The sequence below is a fragment of the Bombus pascuorum genome, chromosome 12 (genome assembly GCF_905332965.1).
Source record: "Bombus pascuorum chromosome 12, iyBomPasc1.1, whole genome shotgun sequence".
Classification (NCBI taxonomy): domain Eukaryota; kingdom Metazoa; phylum Arthropoda; class Insecta; order Hymenoptera; family Apidae; genus Bombus; species Bombus pascuorum.
The window spans coordinates 5768030-5785969 of NC_083499.1; the positions used below are offsets into that span (position 1 = coordinate 5768030).

The window sequence follows — 17940 nt, forward strand, 5'->3', positions numbered from 1 at the left end:
TGCATTTCATTCCGAATTCGATACCGTCTACGTAACAACAATAAAACTACACCTTGCTCGAGTTTTAACAGACACATATCGCCATTTCGGAGCACGCTCGAATGTACTATATCGCCATCTCTCGTAGCGAGTGAAATTACAGTCGATAGATTGACTATGATCGATACGGTTTCATTTCATGGTACTTCTCTTGAGACGCCATTTTCCAAAAATTTGAATTTACAACACATTCGCGGGAATATCGTCTTCGGTAACGGTTCGTGACTCGACAAAGTGGATGCTATTGAAATCGTAACAGAAACGTGACGACGGTGTTGAATTGAAATGTGTTGGCGTTTATGTTTGCAGTCGCAATTGGGTTCAGGTGGTAAAGGTAATTTAATGAAATACTTAATTCAAGAAATGTGAATACAGCTTCTTTTATACTTATGGAAAGTTCTCGAACATCTCATGTTGCTATGTACGTCTTCGATTAAGACAATAGGGGTGATTGTGGTGGAATAACTGTAGTCTACAGTTATCTAATATAAATGTATTTATTACCGTTTACAATACGTGGAACTTATACAGATAAGATGTTTTGATGTCGTCGAACCGTACACTGTTTAACCCGAGAGTTAATATCGTTAGCGCGTTAACGCGTGTCCTTTGTCTTGGGAAAAACCAGCTATTTAGCAGGGCACATCTGCTTTCCCCGTAATTAGCAAGAGTGTGTAATAAACTTAATGACTGTTCAAATGACCATCCATAAACCGAAGATATTTGTATGAATCGAAATTAAGCTGAAAAGATTCGGTTTATGGTGGTTCCTTGGGTTCCTGCAGGTCAGTTTAACGACGGGTAGGCCTTGGCGGCCAGACCGAAAGGGACTTAACACGACATTATATGCTCTCCATATAATATTACCTGGTATTACATTTATTCCTTTTAAGCTAGACGAGAATATGTATTTTTTATTATACATACATAACGTACACAATGACATAGTTATAAGTACATCTTGTACGTATTTTTAGAATATGGAGATTGTTAAATAATTTCTTTGTTCGTCAGTTTCAGTATTCAAAGAAATGAAAATGGAAAGTGAGAAAGATTCAATTCTTTAATCTTCAATTCAAATATGAAAATTTGCAAATTGTAGTTCCCTTAATCCTTTAATGTTTATTGAATTACGAGCGTTCGATGCATACCATATCTCAATACGTAGAGTTTTATTTCTTTCCACTTTAGAGGTCGCCATGTTCCATGCGTACGGCGTCATCTGCCGTTCGTTGCGAAATATCGTCAAGAATTCATTCAAGTTGCGCGCGTTCTCTCCATTTGACAAGTGTTTCGTGTTGTGTAGCCCGGTGAATTCTAGTGTAAAACGATCCAAAAGAAAATGGGTGTTACTGTGTAAGTAGATTTGCAACTAGAAATAATTCTGTTTACTGTTATTTACCATTTGTACGATCGCGGACACTTAATTTAATATACTATACGTATTCGCTTTAACTTCTGACATTTAGAGGTTATGTCGAAATAGCACATGTTAGAATAGAACAAGCGTTCTAGAATGTTTTGTCTTAATTGTTATCATATTCTCTTAATATTGTGATCGTCACAAATATGTTTATTTGTCTAAATGCAAAGCTATCGATCTTCAGTACCTCGTTAGTAACCGGCGTTTTGTATTTATCAGTTTGCAGCAATATCCGATGACAGAAAACAAAACCGGACCGCAAACGATCGAATTCCTGACAAAACGAGTCGTCGCTCTTGGTGCAGTGCAAACCGGCCAATTTTTAGTGGACTGTGAGACGTACATTTCGGTGCCGCAATTGGGTGAGTGTTTTCACATTTTGAAATTGAATTTTCGTCACGTTAGTTGCTCAAATACAGCGTAGTACGTCGTCTTGAGCACAGATGGCTATAATTGTACGTCTGCGAAAGAAACTTCACAAAATGAACAAAAATTTTTCATCTTTTATTGTGATATATTGCGATATATATATATATATATATATATATATATATATATATATATATATAGGCACAGTAATAAGGGCAAAAAGATCATATCTCTTAATTTGTGAAAGTATTATAGGTCTATGAAGATATTATAGGATCGTTTAGTATACTACATGTAGGAAATGTTGGTAAGAAGAGAATAAGAAAAACTATCGTTTGACGATTATATCTTTTTCTTTTGGCATTTTATGTAGGTGTATATGGATTTCTATACAAACACGCAAGTAGTTGGTTCCGCCGAAGGTCATTTAGCGCTTGGATCGTCCGTTATTTCTAGAGAGGTACAAATGCAGACGCTAACGAATTACGATTTTTAAGTACATACTCATTCGTAGCACAAATACAGGGTATACTCGTTCGATACGTGCATATCTCTTTGAATGCAAATTCTCATACCACCGTGTCGGCAGGATTGTTTTGTGCTATTATTCGTATCTCTTCGATCGACTTTGCCCCGTTCAAGAAATATCAACAGATAACGTGTGATTACTTCTGTCTATTTTTGGAATCGTTCCACTCGTAACTAAATTAGCCTAGTTATATGTATATATGATGTAATGAAAGAAACCTGTAATAGAAATGTGGTATGCATAAGTCGAAGTTCAATCGAAGAACCACGAACTCTTACAGCAGCGTATTTTATATTACAGTTTGCGTATCGTGTTCGATCGTAGATCGCGATCTTTTTTACGGTGGTCGTAACGCGAATTAATCGTCCCGCTTCGATTCGAATTTCGTGCATCACTGATCGATCGTAAAGATGATGCGCGAACATATAAACGTGTTTCTTAATTCGCGAAGGTACAAACGAGCTACGTCTAAGCGTCATTACAAAAATATTAAATCTAGCAAGCGAAGCTAGGCGCGGACCTTCCAGGCTAGGTCAGGTATATGTTTATATATATATATTATATATATATTATATATAATATACATACATATAAGTTCATATTACTCTATATATATATCCTTATTGTATGCAGCTTTTGAAAAATACGTTCTGTCGGAATAGTCTCTTCCCTGATTAGCTTTATCTACATACAAACGTTCGAACATCCCATTCGGTGACGGCCAGCGCTTCCTTCGAATGTCCTTTCTTCTTTTATTGTCGATAACTTGTAAATAGTTCGCGTTTAATTTATTGTCGATATATAGAAGACGTAATTATGTATAATGTATATAGAGGCTACTTAACAGACCGTGGCGTTATCAATGCCCGGATGTACTACCATTTTGCTTTGCAAATTTTTCATTCTTTAACATATTCCATTAATGTTTCTATTTCTTTTGTCATTTCATAGTAACAGACTTTCCAAACTTTAGCAATTTGTATTATCTTTATATCAATTTCAATGCACACATTTACAAGCAACTTTCATTATCCTTGTTCTGATACATGTATATACAGCATACACGCACATACACACTCACGCACGATATACGCACACAAATATGTATACGAACGCGTGTTTGATGCGGGCCACAGAATTTTTCGAAATAAATATTTTTATCCGAACCGCGATGAAAAAGATAATTCGATCGATCATTTCACCAACTCCATCGACGCGTTAGTATGTTTTTTGATTGCACTTTGCTCAATGTGTACCGTAAACCCAACGTTTCTCCTTGAATGTTTGCCTTTCTCCCATCTTTTTTCTTTTTTTTCTGTTTAATGAACAAATCATTTCCGTTAAATGTTAGTATCACACCACGGCCTGCGTCATCAAACTCACGGTCTTTGAAGTAATAATTGCATAGCTACGCGTGCATTATGTAATACGAATTCTAATCTGACTTTCCACTCGCTGTTTACTACGTCTAAAGATTACGATAATACCTTCAATTCACGAAAGTGCACAGTGCAGATTTTTATTTTTTACTCTTTTTTTTTTCTTGTTTCCTTTACGTTATTTCGCTCGCTGCGTGTCTGTGTATATTATTTTATTTAGCTATTAACTAGCTGAAAGAAAGGTGTTCCGATTAATTAGGAAAGATGTGAGGGTGTTTATCGCTACTACTTGTACAGTTGTTCCGGAGAATTTATACCGCTACACCTATCCAGCTCCTCTAGACCACATTCTTAAAACATTTATATACTTATCGTTCGGCGCAGTACACTAAGGAAAAAGGAGATAGTCTCACGATGGTCGAAGAATTATTCTGTACAATTTATAATGTGTATATATTTATATATTCATATATAGAATCCCGGAGTATCTTTTCTTTTTTTTTTTCTTTTTAATTTATTTTTATTCTTATTCTACGTGCACCCGTTTCACGAGTATTGCACCTGCGTTAACTTAATTGTAAAGTTTCATTTATTCAATACTGCGTCCAAGCCCTTGAGCATTATAAGATTCATTTAGATGGTAGGTTTGAGATTCGAAGATGCTGCGCTCTCGTTTCTATTTGTAGACAGTGACACGCGTCTGAAAAATTTGATGAAATTCTACGTTAAATTTTGAAGAAATTTATTTTTATTGTTAGTATGCTCGGTATCTAACGGAAAGATGGCAAATGGAAGTAATTGGAGTTACGTTTAAAGCGAAAGGGAGAGACATCGATCACCGTCCACAAAAGTAACCGATCCGTTCTTTCCTTCCCTTTTTCCTCTGAACGTTTTAAGTACAAGTTTCCCTATTTCTATCGTACGTCGGAGGACCCAGCACTCTTCGTTAGAATATTGAATATGGCAGGGATATGACTCACGGGGTTATAAATGATTACAGATATAAGAAATCCTGCCGATAGACTACACGGAAAAAAATATCGTTTGACTCGATTATTTTATTACCAATGAATGAAGCATCTGTTTAAATGAAATTCGTAATTACTTTGATGAAAACTAGATGTTGCTGATATGTCGATAGTTTAACATCCCTGATATCGGGCGCTTAATTAATTGGAATTTGTTAAATCTATGATTAAACGGCGACATTTTTTAGAAAAATATCAGAACAACTGAACGTAAACTCTTAACGAACGGAACTTGTTCGTTCTATAGATACATGGAATCTCTTCTTTTCTCACGTGAAACGATAATAACTCGTGGTGAATATTTTGATCCGTGAAGACCAGGCGTTCGATCACAGACTGCAGAAATCATTTCTGCAAAGTCGACGCTGACGAGTTCTACAAACTATATAAAAATACAAAATACAAATGCCGTTTCCTCGAATACCTTCCCTCAAAAGACTCCTCCTCTCTCAAGTTCCAGATTCGATGATATCATTGCACGAATTTTACCCTATACACCAAACGCCTATCTCATCGAAAATTGTAAAAAAATTCATCATCGATCACAGTCGTATCCTCGATCCAACTCGCATACCGTGTTCAAAAGAGTCACGACTGTCATTCACGTTACAATAGTACAAGCTTTTCAAGTTTCCATCTACGCACGCGTGTCTCGTGAGTTTGGCAATGGTTAGTTACAGTATTGTCGCAAAAATGTTATTCACCGCGTCCGAATAGTTGCACGATCGGTATTACATAAGTGTTCGCACTGGTAATATGTATATAATGTACAATAATAGTCGATTTATACAATAGGTACTTAAGTATGAAAGATAGTACGCGTAATATGTATAATATATCTACAGTTAATAATATTGTCATCATTAAGTCAATGGTGGCCATTGTTAGAAACGTGGAACGAGCCTCCCTCCTTCGTATGTTTATACTTATAGCCGCGACAAGTAAAATATTCTCTACTCTGTCGTGTCTAAATTATTTTCTCTCTGTTCTACATTCTTTCCGCAGCGATAGAGTTTACGTCACGATTTACGTTCACCATGTATATAATACACCATATATCACGGTCGTGCGAATAGCGTTAAATTGGCGGGAAAGCAAGGAACACTTCCTCGGCCACGCTCAGTCGATCACATCATCTGGTTACGTTCCAGTCGTTTCGTTTTATACGATCGTCGTATTGAATAAAAAATACATATATCCTTCGTTCGTTGGTGCACGTTCATCACGTGGAGTAGAAATTTCCATTATTTTCCCATCGATTTAACAGGATCGCGTGTATTGTATTTCAATGGGGAAACAACTTGTTCCACGTTCTTCTTGGCGTTCTTACTTGGCCAACGAAACTACTAAAACCACTAGGTTTGAACATCAGTCAGTCATACGCGCTTTCGAAACAACAAGAACTTGCTTTCTGGAAGAAAAGTGGAATTTTGCGTTTGTTATACTATCACGTTCTATTTAATTAATTAGCTTTTCACGTGTTAACCGCGATTCGAAACTCGAACACGTAAGTTGAAAATATCACGGTGAATCTTGAAGTGTTTAGAGAAACGTCGACGACAATCGACGGACCAGTCTATCGATTCTATTCTAAACAATTTATATTAATATATATATATATGTATATATATACGACTATTATTTTTTCCTGCTTGTTCCTTCTTTTGTTTATATATATTTACACATGTACGTACGTATTCTGCGTTATTATCTGTACGTCTATATTTGCGTGCTCTCTGAAAAGGCACGTTGCACGGAAGAGCGTTCTTTTTTTTTTTTTTTTTTTTTTTTGTATTGTTTCGACGAGATCCATCTTTCTTTTCGGGTGCGTGTAATCCGCAAATATTCGTTCTACGTAGTTTCGATAGTTACGGAAAATAACGTATGCTAATTTAATGCGCTTCTTGGTCAAAATATCGTTCAACGTTTCACAAGGCAAATCACGAAGATGGTTATCTAATACGAATTTATGTAATTCAGTCGTGTCGTTTGAAAACAGATCTTATTCCTTCATTTTACGATTTATAATATCGAAAGTGAGCATAAAACTGGTCAGAGGGAGGAGAAATTAACACTCGAACGTCTCGATGCGTTCATCAATTTCTAACAAGTTACCCGCTATTAATCGTTAACCTCTATTCTACGTTCATATAAATTGTATCCTTTTTGATTACTCGATACAAGTCTTTTAGAATGTTTTACACGTCAAGTATTCGAAGATGATTAGAAAGGGAGACTCGTCGCGTTCGTTCGATCGAATGTACGCGTTTCTGACCAATCTTATACGCCAGCTGATGAATCATGAAATATTACATTCATATTCATTTCTATCGTCTGGTCAACGGAAAAAAGCTCGTATCAAATCGATCAAGGAACTCAATAATCTAACGTCGTCGCTAATGAGATCTTGCTGTGATAAAAATCAAGTCGTTTCAATACCCTTCGATATAGCAAATAAACAATTATCTCTGTTATTAGAGACTCTCGGTGGTTCGTCGTGGAAAGAAAATCTTCTAATACTTAAATATATTCTAAACGTCGCGAGAACATCACGATTCCAATTCGCGTCAATCGAAAGCTTAATCGAAAAAATACATCGGAAGAACGAGCATCGTGAAAATCAGGTCACCAAGCTTCCTCGTTATCAACGAACAATTAAGAATATCGGGTAGACGATGATCCATCGATGAAGAACGCTTTGATCGATTACTATCGTCAACCCTATTGCGTTTCTTCGTGCATCACAAGTAGCACGTTTTGTAATAAATGAAAGCAACCGTGTCCTTGCCGAATGTCCTGCATTCTCTCTCGTAGTGTACCTGGCCGGGCTCGTACTTGCCACCCTGCGGATATCTGTTCAGCCTGGACAAACTTCTGTAGAGTCTCAAATAATCATCTTCGAGTTGGTCCTCCCGATATCTTCGACGTCTGTAACCATCGTCCAGCAGACTGTCGTTTCTCCATTCCCTGTTGGACGATACAAGAGACGAATCGCCTGAATCTCGTATTCTATCGTCCAGCTCGAGGTCCGAGAGGTCCTGCAAGCTTCTCGGGTAGCTACGCCGCGATTCGAGGGAATTGACCGGCTGATCTCTGAAATTGATGGTTCTACTTCGTCTGGGCAAAGTCGAGCTGTAAAGCCTCTCGCCCCTTCCGTGACTAATGCCGTTCCTCAGGATCGGCTTAGACCCGTTTAAATCACACGAGACGTCCCTCCAGCTGTTGTCCTCGTACGCAGCCGTGTAATCGCGATGCCTAACTCGTCGAGGCTGCATCTCCATGTCGCGATTTACGTAATTCGAATCGATGCTTCTTTCTTCTGGATACGTATCCGTTGGATATACGTCCTTTGGGTAGGCACATCTATCTCGGCGATTTCGTCCGTTCCGACCATAACGATGCTGATTCTCCTCGAGTACTTGAGGTCGTTCGTTCAGCCGATCGGGGAATCGATAATCGTTTCGGATCACGTCTCCGTTGCTTCTATGCGTTGTGGTCGCGTTGCTGCGCGAACTTTCGTCGGTGGAACGACGCGCCGTGAAGAATCCACGGGACTGCATGAAACTTCCCACGTTTCTACCGATTCTGTTAGTTTTCTCGGTGAAGATGTTGCAATAATCGGATAGTTTCCGATGATTACTCCTGTAGTTCGGTGTGTGGAAAGACGTCGTTGGAATATCCGTAGCTGGATTCGCATTATACAGCTCTCTCGGATCGTGTTGATTCGGATAAGCTCCTCCTGGTAGGGGTTTGTTGGATTTCTCCAGGTTCGACAAACCCCCCGTTAACGAGGCCTTATACTACCGTGTCTGTGCGTAGTCTGGATTCATCTCATCCAGTTGTTTCCCTTTGGTCTCGGGCACGCAGCATACTACGAAACATAGTCCGCATACCGCGACTGCTGCGTAGAACCAGAATGCTCCGTGTAGACCAAACGTCTGTAACGTGATTTGGAAATATTTAACGTCGTGTCACATATGAAACGCCGTGATCCGGCATATGAATAATATTATCTAATCTCGCAAGATTGTAATCTGCAAGAAGACACACAGACCCATTTCGCGATATCAGTTTCAAGAATTACGCAATGAGAATAACAACAATCGGTTAAATAAGCGTAATCTCCGTTAGTTAGCTAGTTATTTTAGTTAGTTAGTCAGGCAATAAACTACTGCATTAATGATATTTTAGTACCATACACTCATTTGGATACTATGGCAGATAAGTACCGAGGTATTTCAATTACGCACTGAAGCATGATCAGATACTGCGCTCGATTGTAGTTTATCGATCGAGCATCTAATTAAATACCATATAGCTGGAATAACCAGACACTCGATATGCGTTAACCCGAAAGCGGTCGACGTTCTGCGCGACGTTGCGATCATACGTGATTAGGGTGTCTCACCTGCTGAAAATCCATGAAGAGCTTAATGCCGACGAACGCGCAGAAGTAGTTGAAGCTCATGCTGATGCTGGAGCCGAGGCCACGATACTGCAGGGGAAAGAGCTCGCCAATCAATAACCACGAAATTGGCGATATGCCCAAAGCTAGAGCGGTCGTGAAGACGAGCACGCAGAGCAACGGTATCCAGTCGTGCTGACCGACCACCGCCGTGTCCGGATAGCCCAGATTTTGCGTCTGCGACATGTAATAGGCATAACTGCCGAAACCTGCTAACGCCAACGACATGAACACGGTACTGGCAATCAGCAGCGGTAGCCTACCCACGATGTCGATCAGGAATCCTGTAAAACGCAACAAAACGATGAACAAAACGTTAGAAAGTCGATGGATTTCGTTTTATGGCTACGAGAGTTTCTCTCGAATATTTTCTTTTATTCTCGTCGTTTGACGAATGCGCACAACGACAACCAGAAGCTCGGGTTACCCTACCTGATAACATAGAAGCCAATAATTGCACAAAGCCAATTGCAATGGTCGCGCCGTGAGGATTCATGCCGCCCAGAGTCTGACGGAATATAATCACCGCGTAATAATTGAACGCGTTCGCGCCAGAAAATCGCTGGAAGAACATTAACCCGCACGTGATGGCGATTGGCTTGTACAGCTCAGGTGTGAACATGCTGTTCTTGAGCGTCTGCTCGTACTGCTTCGCTCGTGACGCCAGGATATTCGTTTTGATCACCTGTAACAATCGTATAATCGAAGTTTGTAGTACCGTGATGAATCGCTTGAAAATAGACAAGATGCACGAGCCAAGTTCCGTTGAATCGTCGTTTGATTACGATGTAATACGATTTGTTGTACGACGAGGAGGTAGGGCGATGGCATAAAAGAGGTATTCATAAGGCGAAGTATCTTTGAAATTACCTGCAGTTCGTGACGTATGTCGACCTGATCACCGCGCAGCCATTGCAAGCTCTTGGCAGCTTCGTCGTCTTTGCCATTCAGAACGAGGTACGATGGCGTCTCGGGTATAAAGAAAGTACCTAGAAAGAGCATCGACGGCGCTATGGCTACCAGCAGTGCGCTCTGTCGCCAGTTCAGGTACGTGCCCGCGATGTACGACAATAACACGCCAACGTTACCGACCACCTTCAGCATCGCCGATAGACAGCCCCTGATTCCCGGCATCGAGATTTCTGATATGTATACCTGAACGAAACGATTATTTGCTAGTTTACAGCAAGGCCTCGTTTACGATAATAATAAGTAGCAGAAGAGAATATTTTTAACGAAAAGAAAGAAAACGTATTTCTGCTAATATCGCTGTTTAAATCGTTTATTATACGTTGAACTTGTTATTCAATTTTTGTACATCGAACAGGTTAACAGATTTAGAAAAGCTAAGTAAATATCGTAAAACATGTCTAATTGGCACTTACGATTATAGTTCTATGTTATACTAGCGCTAACAGATAATAAATTATAGTCTGACATCGTTTATACGATCTCCGTTTATTGGGACGAGACTTTAGTGTCCCATTAAACGAACTCCTGCCGATTACATCTACTTATTCGGACGCAAACTCGTATTATATGGAGGAAAAGTTACAGATAATGGGGAAATTCAGTGAACTTTTACTCTAATTATACAAATTGTTTGTCTTCTTATATCGAATTTATATGCGCGAAGTTACAAGTACCACGTGGATTAGCTCCGTAAATTCAAAGATACAGAAAAGTAAACGACACACAGTGTATTTTAAATGTATCGTTACTTATTTTTAGTCTTCGTATCGTGTAAAAAGATAAAAGACGCTATACCTGAGCTACCATAACGATCATGCAGCAGCAAAGGCCCCCGATGAAGCTCGTGGCGTATACCAATTCCAAGCAGGGTGCGATGCCCGTAAGGATCCATACGGCGGCCAGAGGCAAAGACGTGACACGGAGCGCCAATCTACGACCCCTCCTCATTATCCAATCGCCGATCATAGCACCGAACCATGCGCCCAGCATCGACAACGACGCTACCCACGAGGCTTCTTGTTGCGTCACCGAGAAAGCCGACCTGCGACAAATGGCAATACGGTTAAAGATGACAGGAACTAACGTTATGCGAGGACCTAATCGTTCCCTAATACCAGGCCGCTTACTCTGCCCCTCTTCTCTCTCTCTCTCTCTCTCTCTCTCCTTCTGTCGTGTGGTTTTGATTAAGTCGCTGGACACGATCGATCGTTAGATCGGTCCTTGTAACGCATCGATCTTCGTAACCGGTTCAAGGATAGCTAACCAGTTGATGTGCTCTATTCCAACCAATACGTTGCCTTATTCGTCGATTAATTCGAGCCAATTATGCATCGTTTATGCGTTATAACCTATTTTATATGGTAAAAGAAAACCGTGTAAGGTCGTTAACTGAAGGAGTTGATATAATACGATAATGATGATGAGTTATCATTTTTGGAGCAGAGACCTGTGGTTGGATGTCATCTTAGGCTCGGTGCAAATTAGTCGTGCAAATGTTTCGAATTATGCGAAGAAATACACGTTGCGATCGAATGTATTAGGTTGTCCGAAAAGTGTCTTTCTTTTGCAACGACGCATCTTAATACAAACATGAAACCTAATCTGTCAAATATCGTGATCTTTATCTTAATAAAATAAAATGAATCATACGTAATTCGATAGAATAATATAAAATGGAAAATGTCCATCCATTATTTCCTTATAAAACGAAAAAAACTTTTCGGACGACCTAATACTTAAAGATTTCTCGCATTTATTCGCTGAATCTATATCTCAATCACAGTGACGAATGAAACATGTGACAACCGAAATGCATATACCGATAAGAAGCCATATATTTGGTCGCCCTGACATTTTCATTATAGCCTTATAATCGATTTTGTAGCGTTTAGTTGCGATTAAAAACACAAATTGTTCGTCGTAAATTTCGTGATTACGTAAAGAATGTAAACAGGCGAATATTATTGAAGGCATATAGCTAATGAACACAGTATTCTCGCCACTTTATGTGGCGTGCTTCGTTTATAATGCAACGTGATAAAACCGAGCCACTATCGCGGAGAAAGTGTGCGACAGCCAGCTCGAAACGGAACGGAGTGACGTTAATGCATTTGTTAAGTGAATTATCTAAGACCCAAGATATTCGCCCGCGCTTTATTACGGCCCGGCGAAATATCTCGTCGGGTTTATTTAATTTGCTTATCTACCGACCGACGCTAATCGTTACCGGACACGACACATCTAACTCACAATTACTTATGAAGTTCCACTTTTCCTGTTTGCACTTTAACGCCCGTGTTACGCTGCTCTACGTCTACGTCTACGTCGTTTCTTAACGCGACTTACACGCTGCTCGCTATGATCTAAATCGCGTAGAACTTTTGCGCGTGAAAAGATTACTTACCCAGTGTCGTTGTTTGATGTTTGATAAAGGTGAGGTGGTTGGTTGTCCAGAATGGAGTCCAAGGCTGGTGAGGTGTAACCCTTTGCCAGGCCCGAGGACAGTGTTCCCATAGACAGCGCTAGGGTGGCCAACACCTACGAAGATATGCAAATTTGTTATGTTAATTCTTTGTCTGCCAAATCGGTTTAAAGTGTCTGTCGTTTTGAGACTACGCGTGAAATAGCAACTGCTGTGTTTTAGGTTTTTAATTTTATAATCTTTGTGATAAGTGGAGTATATAAAATATAGTAGAAACTCAATTTAGTTCAAATTAGAAATATAGAAAAACAGTATAGAACAACAGTTCGAATAAAGTAGAATCCATAACAGAATTTCTTTTCCATAGACATTACTCTCCCCAATAGAACCCATAGAAAATATCGTAGGTTACCATAAATAAAGTCAACATTTCTTTTCTACTATTCTTCATCTGTTTACTAAACTTTTCATTCTCTCTCGCTCTTTCCATGTCTGTTAATAACAAGAACATCACTTGCACTGAACCAAAAAAGACCCAGTAGATACGTAGGCAAAAATTGTATAAATAACCTCAGCGCTAAAAATTGATCAAGACACAAATTTCAATAAAAAAAAAACACGACAAAACATAGTTTGAAATACATAGGAATTTAGGAATCCGGAAGGATTTATCAGGTCTATGAAGATCGTAAGTTTCGTAAGTTAAGGGTAGTCGGAGGGTTGCGAATTCCTTCATCGGCAAATATAGCAATGCCAGCGATGTATATCACGGAGGCTGCATATCGCAGGTTGCAATCGTCGGACAAATTGTTGGCCGCAAACTGAAAGCAGAACTCTACCCTCGCAAGGAATACTGAACATTTCGCATTGGGCCAGGCTCGTGCACACGCATCCTCGGCAACGATCGAGCCGCGCGCGTGACAATGCTCGAGAACGCTCGAGTTGCTCGTGTGTAGAAACCACCGATTTTATGGTGCAGGAAGCCGAAATTACGGCGCGATGGAATCTCGCGCGGAGGAATGCGAAACGTTGTTGCAACCAATCTCTCTCATTCGCTCGCTCATTCACTCGTTCACTCATTCTCTTTCTCATGAATCCTCGAGCCTTTGCGATGAAAGGCCAGCGTTCGCGCGTTTCGCGAAACCACAGAGAACAGATTTCCTCTGCTGACCGATCTCCTTTCCGCGTGGAAGTGGATGGTAAAATCGTTGAAAAAGCAAACCTGCGTGGTTGTTGATTAATCGCTGAAGTCTAGTTACTTAGGAACGATGGATTTGCGACACGGTCGTTTATAAACGTTGCAAATTATTCATCCCATGTGTGCACAGATCTAAGCGCCACGACTGCTTTTCACAATATCTCTTCCTCGGTTGCGTCACCGCGCGTGCCTCGTTTGTGTTACTGCAAAGTAAAATACACAAGCATGGTGGCAGTAAAATACACTCGTGGATAGCCACTGCTCGTGCTGCAGCTTCTGCAACCATTAAGTTCTTGAAACTTCCGGGATTCTCCAGCTTCGCTGCCCTTCATACCTACGTCTGGAATACCGAAAATCCTCGATATCCAAGAGGACTCTGCACGTAGACTTCTATAGAATTCTCGGTTATATACATAATACGTGTGTCTAGTGTTTAGCATCGTTAATTCAAAGTCGTAATTTCTATTTTCTTTTCCTTACTTTTCAACGTGTATAGTTAGAAAGTGTTTATGCTCGAACAACTACTGTAGCGTAGTATACGTTCGCACCTTTGATTTTACGATTTGTTGAATGACAACAAAAACCCACTCGACTGTGTAAATCATTCTCCTGCTACTCGAATCTATACTTTTTACGCGGCAAATCTAATTTTATTGGCAGTATCTGTTCCGGCAAGTCGATCTGTTAGATAGTGTAGAACTACCTATTCGTGTGAATAAGAAATAGAGATGACATCAACCGCTCGAGCCAGACAGCATGTGAAAAATATTCGTGTCGAGGTATTCGATATTCTTTTCCAAGCGAATTTTTCCGCTCTTATGTCGGTCAGCTCACCGAGAATATAATTATTTATGAGCTATAATTGTAGGTAATGCAGGGTGTGCCTGCAATTATTGTGCAATTTCGTGATCTCGACGAGGTTGCTTCGCGTAAAATAAATTGCCACGTTTAAAGATCGCGAGATAAATGCATTAATTCATCGTGAAAGAGGGCAAAATTGTCCGCTTATTGAATTATGGCCAGGAGATAATTCAATTGCCGCGTAATGCAGTATTGATCGGTGGCTGTCAAAAATAATGATCGCTGCCCCATTCGATTCTCATCTCCGATTGCGGATACAGATATCCGCTCTTAATTAGTCGTTCGGTTAGTTCCTATGCTTTTAAATAATACATCATTTTCTTGCGAAATTCGGTCATAAATTTGAAATAATTAAAATAAACTAGACTTAACACTAAATGAAATACGCTTGTACGTTGTTCCTCGATTGTTGTCTTCGTCAACTTATCGACTACCTTTAACGAACTTTTCTAAGGTGACACTAATATCAGGAAAGTAAGAAAAAGATTTGAAAATCTCGCAAATCTCTAGAACTTTAATCCGCCACTTCCTCTCGCGATAAATCTCCCGAACGAAATAACGAACACGTCGGAAGCAACCGGAAGGCGTGGCGGAAAAATTGCAAATGCGATGGTCGCGAACGAGTTCGCCGTACGCGGTATCGCGGTACAGCTTTGCCGCTGAATCCGTAAAGCCGTGTCACTCGCACCTGTTCTAAAATCCTGTCGATATTTTATATTAAACTCTAGCGAGCACACACGTGTCGCCTGTTGTGTTTCATCCACACACACGCACATACACTTGTGTTTCATTGCTATTTGGACGTTGAATCTCTGTTACAGTTCGTAGCATTACTTACGAATTTTCTGTCGCGTGTATTTTGTTCGTGAACTCGTCCAAAAATCACACGCGCACTGTGTGTTTCATTGCTGTCCCGACATTAAAATTTTGTTATATTGTTGAAAAGAAAACTTGCATCGCGCGTCTGGCATCCGCGAAGATATCCAGAGATCACACACGCACGGTATACGTCATCGTGGTTTCAATAAATTTCACTAAGATTGTTATAGTTTGCAGCATCGCTTAGAAGGAATTTTAAAAGACACGCGTCCGATGCCGATCCCACATAAATTTGCATAAACTTTCGATATTCCGCCGGCGTATTAGAGGCTATTAAACGCGACACAGCGATAACCTTTCCGCCAGAGACGTCGATATCCTGGCTCTGCGAACAATGATGCGTGGGTCGCGAACCGCTTTTCAAAGCTTTTTATTACAGCGACACGGATCGTGCGAAAATCGTGCAGCTACTTAAATACGATCTTGATTAAACGACCGATCATTCTGGCGTGAGTCACTGCACTCGCGGAGTCCCGCTGGTCGATATTCCTGATACCCGTTATCAGTCGAGATCCGAGCTTTGGTCAGAGTTGCTGATCGAAAAATTGTAATTGATCGGGTTGATCTATAATTGAGTCGCTCAGAGGCTGTACCGGCCGACATTATACATTGAGAAATAGAAGAAAATAATACGGTACATATTATTGATATTTATCTTGCAATTTATCATTATTCACGCTATATGCTTGCGAAAAATCGTGATCGATAATAATTTGGTTTTTCGGAAAGTCGAATATTAATAACGTAATAGTATTGTTAATAATGGGATTACAAGGCTAAAAGCGAGGCTGAGCAGTTTTATTTCCGAAGGAATCAATTACCGATAAACTGTTCCTGTTTTGTCGTTTTTTCTCATATTAGTTTGATCTGCGTAATTATTTTGGAAATGCAGCGATCGATATCTGTATCGTTGCATGGCAGTCGATATTTGTGACGTTAACTTGCAAAATTTTGAAAGTATGGAAAATCATAAAGAATTATCTTTGGACATAATCGATCGCCTTAATTCAGGCTGGAAATTGCTTGAAAGCAGTGGCACGATGAACGCAGCGTGTCGAGCGGATCCCGGTAGAAGCCAGTTTCTCTTGTCGACGCGTTAGTCTGGTGCAATTACTCGAATACGAAATCGGGCATCAGCGTAAAGGAGAAGCAACGACGCTACGTGACTCACCAGCGGTTTACGACATTCGACAGTGCGATGCTGTTGTAAACCAGCCGGTGGCTCGCGTCGCTCTTGGCTGGTATCGCGTCCAGCTGGTGACCCAGCCTGGGCCCAGCGTTTAACCCTTTTGATGCTGACTTTCGATCTAACACTCTGACCATTTATAGTCACAGCGCGTTAAACTCATCTGTCAAACGTTCGTCTACGTACGTTGAAACGCCACTTGGGGGAAACGCGATCGAACGATCCGGATCGACATTAAACTGAATCTCGAAACTCCGAGTAACCGAATTATCCGATCTGTTAGGTTTGATAGGAGAGAAACAATATAGATCATGTTTGTTGTTACTAACTATAATATTGGATCTGGCAATTCCGTTATAACGTTGCATGTAGACTAATTTACACACGACCTCGTCGGCTTTATATGACGTACGTGGCGTGTGCAATGAGCAAGATGTCGTGAAATTAGAGCGAGACGTATTATCGTTAATTGAGCAACTCGCAGGCAATGCGATATTAATGATGGAATCTCTGATTTGACAAAATTCTACCTTTACTTAGATTCCAATGATTTAATTTCGTGGTTGCGCACGCTTATGGCGTGTCATTTTCATTGCACAAGTAACACTGCGATCGCTTGTACGACTCTCAACGTGAAAAGCGTGTTGGAACAAACATTGCTGAAACGAAGCAGAAATTTGTTTGCATTGGACACTGCGTCCAGGGAAATGAAAATTTGTAAGAGAATTCTCTAGATAAATATGGATCTTGTCTTTGATCAGTTTCTTATAACGATAAAGGTAGAAAACTAATTTACGAAAAACAAGGTAACGAGTTTATGAACCGAGCAATAGCACTGTGATCGTCAGCCAGTCGTACAATTTTACGGGACTCGTAGGTTGATAATCAAATGAAAAGCTGCAAGATATAACGAAACGAGATTCGCTTTCTACTCGAAATCCAATAACACGGATACCTAGTTACTATGCCGGATGCGATTATCCTCGCCGACTAATTGGTGTATAATGGACAGCGTCAAAGTTAGAAACAGCGTGAACGAATCCGGGTAATTTCAGTTCGGTCGTATGGTGGAAAGAGGGGTTGAGCCACGGAGGGCCGGCTACGCGATTCCGTTTTGATGCACGACCTGCATTCGATAATCCTGAAATCTAATTCTCGTTCACGTGCAGAGCAAGGATGGTAAATGGATT

At 40.3% G+C, this 17940-nt stretch overlaps 2 protein-coding genes across 7 annotated transcripts in view; one reads left to right on the forward strand and one right to left on the reverse strand.

The window, feature by feature from the left end:
• The first annotated feature begins 1223 nt into the window (after positions 1-1223).
• LOC132912830 (mediator of RNA polymerase II transcription subunit 20) overlaps positions 1224-17940 on the forward strand; it is a 143862-nt gene continuing 127145 nt past the window's right edge. The window contains exons 1-2 of the mRNA XM_060970615.1: positions 1224-1395; positions 1682-1824. Of these exons, the coding sequence (XP_060826598.1) occupies positions 1382-1395; positions 1682-1824 (157 nt within the window). The 5' untranslated portion in view covers positions 1224-1381. The remainder of the gene's footprint in view (positions 1396-1681; positions 1825-17940) is intronic.
• Positions 6532-17940, reverse strand: part of LOC132912798 (facilitated trehalose transporter Tret1-2 homolog) — a 121654-nt gene continuing 110245 nt past the window's right edge. For all 6 annotated transcript variants that reach the window (XM_060970551.1, XM_060970553.1, XM_060970550.1 and 3 more), the window contains 6 exons: positions 12609-12742; positions 11000-11246; positions 10103-10387; positions 9665-9917; positions 9176-9516; positions 6532-8705 (listed from right to left, as the gene is read on the reverse strand). In XM_060970551.1, coding sequence (XP_060826534.1) covers positions 8568-8705; positions 9176-9516; positions 9665-9917; positions 10103-10387; positions 11000-11246; positions 12609-12742 — 1398 coding nt within the window. In that variant the 3' untranslated portion in view covers positions 6532-8567. The remainder of the gene's footprint in view (positions 8706-9175; positions 9517-9664; positions 9918-10102; positions 10388-10999; positions 11247-12608; positions 12743-17940) is intronic.